The sequence below is a fragment of the Carassius carassius genome, chromosome 28 (assembly GCF_963082965.1).
Source record: "Carassius carassius chromosome 28, fCarCar2.1, whole genome shotgun sequence".
NCBI lineage: Eukaryota > Metazoa > Chordata > Actinopteri > Cypriniformes > Cyprinidae > Carassius > Carassius carassius.
The window spans coordinates 9437223-9450201 of record NC_081782.1 but is presented as its reverse complement, the minus strand read 5'-3'; the positions used below and the strand labels follow the sequence as shown (position 1 = coordinate 9450201).

The following is a 12979-nucleotide window of genomic DNA, read 5'->3' as shown; positions in this document are numbered from 1 at the left end:
TTATATTGACTGTGTTTTTACTCAATTGGTTCTCTATAGGGCTTATGTTTTTTGGAACAAAGCAGGAATTACGGTCTGTCTGAAATGGGCTCGTGAAGGAATATTGTAACGGGGCTCAATTACATTAAGCATGTTCTTAAAACCTACGTTTTCCACTACAGAGTAAGGCGCTCGCTCACTCAGTAATACACGATGAAGGCTCGTTGCTAAATGGCTAATGCGTTTAACAGACCAGAAATAGAAGATCCTCCAATAACCAACAGGTCTGGTGTTTGGGTGCACTTTGGATTCCCTGTAAGCTATAATGGTGATGATAGAATGAATGGTAAATAGTAAGGTCTCATATCCGCGGCTGTAACGTAAATGTAGCCTACCAATCGCCGTGGTGATGTCTTTTGCCCTGTTTGAATCCGTTGGAAATGTCTGTCTAAATGCTGCGGGGATAGTTTGTTGCATTTATGTTTCTCCTTTTTTCCGTCTTTTCCCAGATACTGACACACTAAGGTGATGTCGGCGTAAATGAGTTGACATGTTTCAAGTATTCCCGCTGGTGTTTTTTTTTTTTTTTTTTTTATTCCCGCTGGTGTAACCTAGATGCGACATATCGTTGTTGTTTTTATCCACTGCTCTCTTGCCATCACCATTATAGCTTACAGGGAATCCAAAGTGCACCCAAACACCAGACCTGTTGGTTATTGGAGGATCTTCTATTTCTGGTCTGTTAAGCGCATTGGCCATTTTGCAACGCGCCTTCAGCGTGTATTACTGAGTGAGCGAGCTTCTGACTGAGTAGCCTAACATAAACATATAAGTTGGTGTTTTTTTCTTCTTCGGTGGTGTCAGGGGCGTTGCCTGTTACGTCGTTTGGGTTATTGGGCTACCTTGTTGAACGCATATCATTATATTTCACAAATTTTTTTATTTTCCAAATATAATTAATTAGTCCAAGAACCGTTCGGTCCATAATGCGTACTGCGTACCAAACCGAAAGCCTCGTACCGAACGGTTCAATACGAATACGCGTATCGTTACACCCCTAAATTATATAAATTATTTTATACTACTGCTACTACTACTATTATTATAAATTATTTATAAATATAATATAATATAAATTATTATATTAATTATTATAATCAGTATTATTAAGGAATTATATATATATATACAACCTTATTTATTTGTCTTGTAATAATAATATTTATAGGTTATCTGATAAAAAATATAGGTTATCTGATAACTTTGATTATCTATTTATCATCTTATTTTATTTACTACTATTTTTATTATTATAAATTATGTTTTATGATGATGATAAAGTATAATAAATTATATAAAGAAATAAATACATTGGCAAAAGTTTGACTTTTTTTTTTATTAGTTATTATTAATAAATATTTATAATATATAAATGACTCATGCTATGTTACATTTGTCTTGTATTAAATTAATTTATTTTTATGTCATATAAACGTCCTGTCTACAAGTGAGTCAAATATTAACAGCTATGACAGTTTCACTAAAAGGAAACTTTTTTTTTTTAATAGAAAAGCATGTTGTCTGTTCAAACTACAAATTTAAATAGAATTTCTTTTACCAAACTCTCTCTCAAAAAGCAGGTCTGACTCCACAAAGACATTTTAGTCATAAACAGTATTTTTTGGTTTGCTTAAATGTTATTACCAAACCGTGTGTGAACGCAACCTGAGCAGGATGTGCAATCAAGCTCTTATGGAACCGTTTTGTTCTCTTTGCTTTTATTCACCGCTTGATGGGGGAAGGTTGGAGAAGTCAAGGCAAGCAAGAGCGTTTAGATGGCTGAGGTGGCTTTATGATCAGACTTCACAGTGCTGGAGTCTTAATGACTGGTGAATATGGCACACCAGACCTCCACCTCCACTTTTGTGAAGGTGAAGAGCTTATCAAGAACGCTTTTGAGTAAAAAGATGGCAGCGAGAGGAGCGGGTCTCCAGAGAGTCTGGCAGAGCGATTTCAAGAGGCATTTCAGCGTAGTTCTAAACGGCAGTGTTGGGAGATATGGTATGCTTTAATGCCCGTGCTCAAGATAGAGACAGTCGCTAAGGATTTGGTTGAGTGGATAGACGGGAGGAAGAAAAAAACGAGGTCTGTCCGAGAGAGAGCAGGACTTGAGAGAGCTAAAAAGTGGTCTGACTCTTAAGATCAACTCTGCTGCCTCCACAGGGGACCTCATTACTTCTATTAATGTTGCAAGGCTCTTACCATCACTAGAAAGAGAGGAAGCTTTTAGCCTCCGCTGGAGCGGGAGTATGTAAAGAGAGGAAAGAAAGCGAGAGTTTGTGGTGAATCAGCTCTACTGAAAAGTTCAGCATATGTTGTGTTCTGGATGCTAGCGTGTTTGTGTCCAGATCAGGCATCATAACTAGCATAACCAGCAAGAGTTCCTTGATTAATCAGCTTTAACAGAAAGACCAAACTAGTTAATCAAGGAACTGTTCCTACAGTAGAAGAAATACAAGTATTAAAAAAGATTTGTTCCTCCTTGCCAAGTAATTCAGTTGAAGATTAAATGTAGACTTCTGCATAGTCAACATAAAATCACGCTTGACCTAATATAGTTCACATAAAAAAAAATATATTTTTTATTATTGAAAATTATATAACTATATATATATATATATATATATATATTTTTTTTTTTTTTTTTTTTTTATTATTTGTCATATTTTTGTCATTCTATTATTTAATGATCTATAATATAATAATACTTATAATATATTAATTATTATTATTCCTCTTTTTTTTAGTTGAAGTTACTCATTTGAATGTGGTTACGACATACATTATGATGATTTTTTTTTTTTTATTAAAGGATATATATTTTTATAATTTATAATTATAGTATTAATTACAATAATTATATTAAATATATTTTTACAATATATAAATAACTCATGCTATATAACACTTTTTATCAGTTTTCACTGAATGTCTGTATTAAACTACTTCTTGTCATATAAACATCCCATCAGCAACCGAGTCAGATGTTTATTTGGTAACTGCTATAATTCATTTATATGTTAGGCTAAGCATATGTGTACATAATTATATGTTCAAACCGATGACTTAAATTCTTTTTGACTGAATCGCTCATCAAAGAACTGAACTGCACTGCTCGTGCTGTATGTGTGTTTTTGTGTACAGAAACACATGCTGACTTAAAATCTGGATAGGAGAAACATCTTGAACAAAATTGATACTTCTAATTGATTATTCCAGTGCCTCCTCTGCCCATTAAAACTGCTCTGGTTGGTTGTAAGTCACCTGATTGTGGTTCCACCACCTGTCTGATGTGTATGTAAAAGCCAGCAGGGAGCTCTTGGAAACAGATGTATGCTCGAGTCCATGCTGATTTTTCTGCCTTAGGAAGAGAGGCAACATGATCAGATCGAATTTCCACCTACATGCTCTCTCACAGGACACACACGCACACACACTCAGGTCAGAAAGCGATGACCCCAGTGCTGGGTGGGCTTACCATAAGAAGGGAGAATGAAGGAGAGGGGGTGTTGTTTAATGGCTTTAGGGGGTCTTGCATGCGGACCGAGTGCAGAGCTGGAACAGCTGTGCCCCATGCCACGTCACCAGAGGCTGCGAAGCCTGATGTCTGCCCCAAATTGAACTCCGTGGCACCTGCTAGCAGATGGCTGACGTTTTATTTTCCCCTCTTGTGCAACAGCGCCATGTCATAACCAATGTTCCCTTATTGAGGCAGGCACAAGGGATTTTTGAAAATGTATGTTATTCAGCTAATGAGTCAATCACTATTTCCTGTGTGATAAATAAAAACAATGGGACATCAGATTGAAAGTGTAGTGAAAAAAAAACATTTAACATTTTTATTTAAACAGATATATACATTTATTAAAATAAATAATCCTATTTTAAATTAATTTAAAGTTGAAGTTAAAGGTGCAATAGGAGATCTTGGAAAATTCTAACATTAGAATCACTGAAAGTGAACGTCCCACTCTCCCTGCAATCGCCGTTCAAAGCCACGCCCCCTGAACGCAGACCAGAATACCAGAGACAATATTCCTACAATAAGCTACATCAGTGGTTCCCAGTTCCAATCCATGTTCCGAAGTGAAGCAAACTCCTGCTCAGGGAGTAGTTAGCAATAAACACGGTGTAGGGATCATATCGATCGGAACACAGCTCTTTAAAATAGCTCACTTCTAACAAGTTGGTCATCGGAATCGGGTGTGTTAACTAAGCGAGACATGCAAAATATGTGCGCAAGGACTGGAATTGGGAACTGCTGGGCTACATCATGTGTCATTAACCAGCAAGAAAACTTTAACAGTACTACAATACCAGGAAGGAATACCGGGTTGTTGATGTTTGTCCGCTATTTTCGCTCTGTCTGCACAGCGTGCGTGAACGCGCTGATGAGATATCCTGTCTGTATGAACCGGGTGCGCAGAGGTATGCAGACACATACACTGACAGACAGGTAGGAGAGACATTTAAAACGCTCGGACCAAACGTTTTGATTGGACGTACATTTCTTGGTCTTATGCCTTCCACAGAATATATAAATACAGATAAAAACATTTAGACCACGTAACTTAATGATTGCTATAGGGATGTGAAGAGACTTTCAACCAGCATAAAAAAAAAAATTTCTGAAGACTGCACCTTTAAAGTAAATGTTATTTTATACCCAGTGTTATTTTAGAGTCTGGGATGCTATCTTAGTATTTTGAGTCAGTATATATATTCTGTTTCATTTAAATTTTAGTGATATATATAATGAGAATAGACCTATATATATATATATATATATATATATATATACACACACACAGTAGTTTTATTAATTTTTATTTCAGTTTTAGTTATTTTAGTACATCGAGTTAAACTACATTAAAATTAGATGTGCCTTGGCATGTAGCTGAAATAATGTTTATATATATATATATAAACATTATTTCAGCTACATGCCAAGGCACATCTAATTTTAATGTAGTTTAACTCGATGTACTAAAATAACTAAAACTGAAATAAAAATTAATAAAACTACTATATATTTTTTTTGCATGTTTATAAATATATATTCAAATGTTTTTTTTATATTTTATTTTGTTTCAGTTAATAAAGTTTTATTTCAAGTAACCAAAATATTTTTATGGTTTTAGTTTTTGTTAACCATAATAACCCTTTTTGCTATTTTACAGTACGTCACATTTGCAAGGAAAAACTAAATTCCTGCCCTTGAATATCAATTTATTTTTCTTCACATTTTCACATGTAGCATATTTTCAAGATACAATCTACATGTATTGGCTTTGGCAGATTTAGTTTTCTTTGAGAATGCTCTTAAGAATATAAATATTAGTATATAATATAACATTAATATATTTATAATATGTCATTATAAAAACTGTTAACGTAATATTGCACTTAATTTAATATTGCACACATAAATGGAAGGGGAAGCCACTATGTGTCCTCAACCTCATTAGAGAGGCGCCACAGCTATAATATTCCTCTTCCGTCGAAGCATCTGAAGCTCAGCTCTCTTGCTGACATTGTTTTGACAACGTGGTGACGCTTTCTCAGCTCCCAGTTTACATTTTAAAAGCCCCGTCATTAATGTGTTCATCTTGATGTTCGCATCAATGAGGGAGGCTTCAGACACTTTTTACACCCTGTCCCTTGTCTTTGCTATAAATAGAGAAGATCTGATTTGGGCTGTTTTGAAATGAGATCGTTCAGGGGCTTTAGGAATCTTCATCCTCACCATATCGGCTCTAACACTTAGTCAGATTAGTTTGGCCATCTGAGTGCATCTGAGAGATACGGTGTTCAGCACCGTCTCCATTCCCGCTCGCAAACCAGCGCTAAGTGCTGCCATTCAAACTGAAACCAGAAAAAAATATGCTTTCACACAGCCGGACTGTTTTTAAGAGGCGGAAGAGTTACACCCCTGCCCTGCATGAATGTTATTCTATCTCAGAGCGCCACTCTGCTTCAAAAACGCCACTCTTCTCCTCGTTGTTTTCTTTCTCTCCCTCCCCTCTTTCTCTTTTTTCTGTTTTTCTCACAATGACTATTATTCAATAACATTTTAGAACAAGTGTTTTTACTTATGGTATGCGCACAGAAGAGGCTTTCATGTAAAGGCGTATGGTGACCCCACATTCTAATGCTGATGAATCGGTATTATTGTAAATGAGGGACTGTGTGCCTGCAGTAGTGTTTAGCATATACACCCCTAAGCATCCCCATATAAGGACTTTCTGCATAACCTCACCATTACAGATGCAGGCTTGGAGAGGAAAGTCTACATTAACATGCAAAAATGAAGTGGAAACTGTGTGTTTACTAGTTTCACCAGATGTTATCTTAGATAGATGGATAGATGGATAGATCCTGTCAGTGTGACAGGATCAGAAATCATTCTAAAATGCTAATTTGTCGCTCAAGAAACTTTTCTTATTGTCCAAAATGAAAGTTCAAAAAGCATATTTGATTTTAAATAGAAATCTTTTCTAAAATTCTACATTTATTTTCTGTAACTGATAAATTTTGTCATTGCTAAATTATTTAAAAAGCTAATTACTAAAATTACTAAAATATTAATTTATTTACAAAAACAAGTTAACAATATGCATACCAAGAATATTTGTTATTATTTATAATGAATGTTTATGGGAAATTATTATTAAGTTAAAGGTTTAGAGTGGTTTACAGTTGTGCATGCTGTGCAAAACAAACCTTTCCTCATTGTCGTCTGTTGACATGTTATCGATAATAAACTGATCTGTTGCATGTGTATGACTTTGTGTGAGAATAATGTCTATGATTTAAAGTACAGTATGCTACAAAAACATGACAAAAAACAAGAAACTCTGAGTCTTTAAATGTGCACAAAGCGAAAAGCTTCAGTCCTGTGGTGTGCACTTAGCTTTAGTGAATAACACCCAATATCTACACACATACAAACACACACACACACTGTTCAGATTCTGTCTGTCGGAGCATACAGAAGGAAGTCTGTTAGCTGCTCAACAGCTCAGCGTTCTCTGGAATCACTGTTGTCTCTGTCAGCTTTCGTTCTTTAATGGCCTGCTCCTATATCAGCTCTCCCTCCCCCTCTCCTGCCCGTAGGAAATGCGCCCTGCTTTTCTTTAGCGTGCTAACTGCAAAAATAAACAAACAGACAAGTCCTATCCACCTGTCTGTCCTCGATTGGCCCTCTCCCAGGTGCTCCGGGGCTGCTCTCCCTGCACTTGTGGGCCTGAAGGGCTTTGTGTTGTTTTGCTGCCAGGATGATCAATGGCTTGTTTGTGATAGTGGGGAGAGATGGCCCGGACCACACAGCCGCAGCGAGCGGGGGGAGGTTAAGGGGGAGCACTGGGCCAGTCGGGGAGAGCCGCGGCCTGCACCTGTTGCTGAATGTTGCTGGCCCAGAGGGGAGGTCGGACGTCACGTGGGCTCTACTTCACAGGAAACCTTCTCGTGACACCATACCTCCTCCTCCTTCCCTTCATAGCTGCAGCCTTGGCTTGTTTCGCCAGTCGGGAAAAGGAAAAAATGGTGGTTTTACCTTAAAGTAACACTCTCGTAACTTTGCTCATTTTTTGGAGAGCAATTATCATCCACCTCTGACTAAACTAATGAGCTTGATCTTTGTTAAACATTGGCATTATGTTGAAAACACGGAATGGTCTATCGATATAATTGCCTTTTTTGGGAAAACTATTTAAAAGTTTTATTCAGCAAGAATCGATTAAATGGTATATTCAATTCAATTGATATATAAAGGCATTTAATGGTAAAATAGATATCTTTTTCAAATAAATACTTTAATTTTGAAATATACACTTGTCAAAGAATCGCGAAAAAATATTATTATGGTTTCCACAAAAGTATGAAGCAGCCCAACTGTTTTCAATGTTAATAATAATCAGACCTGTTTCTTGAGCACCAAATTTAATACAGTATTCACAATATTCACAATATTGCTGTTTCACTGTATGTTTTTTATAAACGCAGCCTGGTGAACATAAGAGACTTCTTTCCAAAATGTTTTTTTAAATCTTTAAGAAATATTTTTTTATGTGAATTTTCTAAATACGATATAAATATAAATATTTATAGTAACTATTTTGTATAAAAAAAGTATTTGTTTCCTTCAATAAACAATATCTTTAATATGTTTTATTATTTTAATTAAATACTAAAAATATTTAAGTAAATTCTATGTAAAGTAAATGTTTTTTGTTCAATAAATCTTATTTTTAATGGTAAATATTTAGTAAATATTGCATAATATAAGTGATTCATTTGAGGAGCTTTGTGTAATTGGTGTCATTACATTGTATTATGTATAAACTGTATTATGTACTTCATGTGGGGTGGTTATTGGGCTTTATACACTCACCTGCCACTTTATTAGGTATATCTGTTCAATTGCTTGTAAACGCAAATTGCTAATCAGCCAATCACTTTACAGCAACTCAATCGATTTAGGCATCTAGATGTGGTGAAGCCGACTTGCTGAAGTTCAGACCGAGCATCAGAATGGGGAAGAAAGGGGATTTAAGTGACTTTGAACAATAGATGATTGGAAAAACTTTGCCTGGCCTGATGAGTCTCGATTTCTGCTGCGACACAGTAGGGTCAAAATTTGGCGTAAAGAACATGAAGCATGGATCCATCCTGCCTTGTCTCAACGGTTCAGGCTGGTGGTGATGGTTTAATAGTGTACCAATTAGTACCAATTGAGCATCGTTTAAACTCCACGTCCTACCTGAGTATTGTTGCTGACCCTTTCCATCCCTTTATGACTACAGTCTACCCATCTTCTGATGGCTACTTCCAGCAGGATAATGCACTGTCACAAAGCTCAAATCATCTCAGACTGGTTTCTTGATCATGACAATGTTCATATATATATATATATATATATATATATATATATATATGGCCAGACATTGGTAACAGTGCTCTATAGATATCATGACTGCACCAGCCAATGAAAAAACATTATTGGTTGACTAATAATCGTTTACACAGTGCTCTAACCTAATATAACATAATAAATGAGTGATAAAGCCCCTTCCATGTAAATCTTTTAGGTTTTTTTTCCTCTTATAAAATGAAAAAATAAAAAATCCAACCACGTCTTGTCTAAATCACTTCTACATCTCTGATTTAGTGCTGCTCAGCCCGTCCACAGTAAAATCTCATTGGTCCTGAATCCCTCTCCAAAGCAGAACATAAGATATTGTGTTGCATCATGTAGCATTCTTGATTTTGATGTGAACTGGCAAATTACTGCTCACTTGGTAAGGACACTGTGTTCAGAAAAAAACCCTTTGCAAGTAAAACTCACTTGTCATGTTGAATACTGAGGCTCAGTCCACTTATACTGGCTCAAGTTCTTGTGGCATCCTTGTGTAGCAAATTTGCTTAGTCCATTACTCCTGCTGTCAGAAATGTGAGGGTGGAACATGTGCTGCCCGCATGCCTGGGATGACTGAAAGCCTGGGCTGATGATGTCATGTGTCAACCCTCCTGACTCATCATTTGTCTAATTGAGCTTTGAATCATAGGACAGGGAGAGGCCTTCTCCCTCCCTTAACTGTCTGAAACCACATTCCACTATAATCCTTAACTAATACAGGCTAATACAACAGCACACGATCACACAACCCCAGAGGGCATGATCGTTCACACACGCCACGCTACTGCCAACTACTCGCCAAAAACTTGCCCACTGTTGTTCCTTAATCACATACGCTCACGCAGGCTCACCACCACACTCAGAACTGGATTATCCATAAGGGCACTTGGGCCAGTGCCCAGGGGCACCAACCATTCACAACAACTAGGGGGGCACCACATGACACAAGCTTTAAAAATATTTTTCGTAAATTGTTTAATTATTAACTTGAAATTCTTGAAAGACCATACATAACTCGTTTATGAACACTAACTTAACAGCAATAATAATAATAATAAATTATAAATAAATAAAGATTACATGACCACTATCAGTCCCCCCCTTCCATCCCCAATCTGTCAGAGTTGAGTTGGTCGACAACAAGTACGCGCAAATCATAGGTATATATCTATGCGTGCAAATGTGTAATTTTTTTAACGGCTACAGAAAATGAATCAAAATTGACAGACGTCAATTGAGTGGTTTTGCAAAAAGAAAGTTAAAGAAAGACAAGGACGCTACGGGGTTTGAGGTATAGTGCCCAGGGGCACCACACTGTCTTAATATGGCCCTGACCACACTGCACGCTTCTTGACTCATAATCGCACAGGGATTGTTTCGGCTCGGCCCACACAGAATCTGACCCACTGGATTCAAACACCATCATTTGATAATCTTTCAGATTTGTCAGAGGAGCCTAGCGGTTGGCAGACATACTCCGACACAAACAGGGAGCAGGTTGTTTTTTTGGTATATCAAAAACATGTGGCACAACTAATCTAGTCCAATTCCCGAATGGATAGCGTTTTTGAGCTTTTTTTTAAGTGAATCAACACTGTAGAGAAAATGTGCACTAATTTTTGAATAAATTACTCTTATAAGATGGATCTTTGTAGTGAATCAAACACAGACACTACAGTTCAAATGTTTAGGATCAGTACTTTTTTATTATTATTATTAATTCTGCATCAAGGATACTTGAATTCATTTAAAAATGACAATAAAGACTTTTAAAAGTAAATATTAAGCAGCACAACAGTTTTCAACATTGAGCACCAAATCAGCATATTAGAATGATTTTTTTTTAAGGATGAAAACTGTAGTAATGTCTCCTAAACAGTTTTGCTTTTTAAAATATATTTAACCCGAAAACAATTTACAGAAAATATTTTTATTATTTAAATGTAATTATTAATTTCATAATAATTTATTATCAAATTATTTATTTATTTTTTATTAAAATTCACAATATTCTTATATTTTAAGCATAAGAGACCTCTTTAAAAAAACATTCAAAAATCTTACTGACCCCAGCATTTTTAACAGTAGCGTGAAATTAAGTGTGAAACTGAAATCTGTACTTATTTAGCATGTTTATTTTTCTTTTCTTTCTTGTTTTTATTGTATAATTTTAAATATTCATTGTTAATTTATTTTAATTAAATTAAATTAAATTATATTTTTATTACATGTGTTATTTATAAAGTTTTTTATTAAAATAATATCATCTGGCAGTGAATTTGTTTTTATTTCCCTTATTTGTAAATAAATGTATCTCTTTAGGGGGTTTTGAGTACTAGCAATGATGTTGCTATGCAGTGTTCTGAGTGATTTTAGCATGTTGCTATGCAGTTTATGGGATGTTTTGAGATGTTGCCCACTTTCGAGTCTTTATGATATTCTGGTCCCTACATATGACTCATATTTTTCCTTCAATGAAGGTCTGATCACTTAAAGTAAAAGCACACCTCGTTTCCGTTTGGCTCCAGTTATGGCTGAGAGCTTTCAATCCTTGCCCATCGTCTTCCTCCATCTCTCGCCCGACACTTTCACCTCTAACAGCTATACAGTCAGCCCTGACAATACGTCATCCCTTTTTAAATGGTGAATCACCAGCCATAGTTCACATCTGTTCTCGGCTCAAAGGACCCAACCAGGGAAAACAAGCAATTACCGGTGGGCTTTTTCAATCAACTCTTTGACGAGTCGATTGGGGGGCTTGGAATGGGGGGAAGGTGGGCGGAGGAGATAATTAGACACGGTTAAAAATATCCCAGCACATTGTCTCCTCGCTGTCCCACATCCTCAGATAAGTGTGCGGCTATTGGCGCAAGGATCATGTGTTACTGTAGGAATGTTTTGCATGTTTGCGACATGTAGATGAGCGGCCGCTGAGGATCATATGATGTGCTTTTAGGAAGCTGTTTGTATGTTTTAACTGCTTCTCAAAACAGGATGGCCATGTTCCTAAATCATGGGTCATTCTCACACTTTCTACAGTGTTTACCCATTTGTTTGGTAATGGTTACAATACCAACATAATACAATACAATAAAAAATATGCGTTTCCATCACTCGATTCTGATGTGATACTTCAAAATATGCATAAAAGCAGGGTGATGGAAACCCAGCTATTGATTACATATTAGTTTGTTTCTGCCTATCTCTGAATATGTATGTATAAGGTTGGTAAACTAGATTAGACATTCAGACTATACTGATCATGCCATTTCCTGTTTCTTCAGCCCTCACTTCCTGTCCTGTACACCCTGTCCAGTCAAGCAACCCATGAGGCCGTTCACCTCCTCTGCAGGATGTTGGTCTTTGACCCAGTAAGTGTTCTTGATACTTTATTTCCATAAACTGTAACATCTAAAGTAGTGAAATATTACAAATTAAACTACATGCTAAAATTCATCAAATATAAATCATTAATTTAGACCATATTAAATTAATATTTTAAAACACACTTTTGTTTACTTGGCAAGGTTGTAATGAAACTCTTATTTATATATATATATATATATATATATATATATATATACACACACACACACAGTGGTGTGGAAAGGTTTTCACCCCCTTCCTGTTTTTATTTTTTGCATATTTCTCACACTTAAAAGATTCAGATCTTCAAACAAATTGTCATATTACACAAAGGTAATGCAAGTAAATAAAAAATGCAGTTTTTAAATGATTTCATTTATTAAGGGAAAAAATCTACCTGGCCCTATGTGAAAGAAGAATTGTCCCCTCCTGTTAAGTCATCATGAAAGAACTGTGATTAACCACTTTATTTTAGAAAGTGGAGTTAAATTTTACTAGCCACACCCAGGCCTGATTACTGCAAAACCTGTTGAATCAAGAGATCACTTAAATACAACCTGTCTGACAAAGTGAAGTATGCTTAAAGAGCAGCACATCATGCCGCAGTGTAAAGAAATTCAAAAACAGATGAGAGACAAAATAGTTGACATGAATCAG

General features: G+C 36.0%; 1 protein-coding gene across 1 annotated transcript in view; it reads left to right on the top strand.

Annotated features, from left to right (window-relative positions):
- The window catches only part of nlk2 (nemo-like kinase, type 2), a 73975-nt gene that overhangs the window by 54574 nt on the left and 6422 nt on the right, over positions 1–12979 (top strand). The window contains exon 8 of the mRNA XM_059514185.1: positions 12241–12327. Within this exon, the coding sequence (XP_059370168.1) occupies positions 12241–12327 (87 nt within the window). The remainder of the gene's footprint in view (positions 1–12240; positions 12328–12979) is intronic.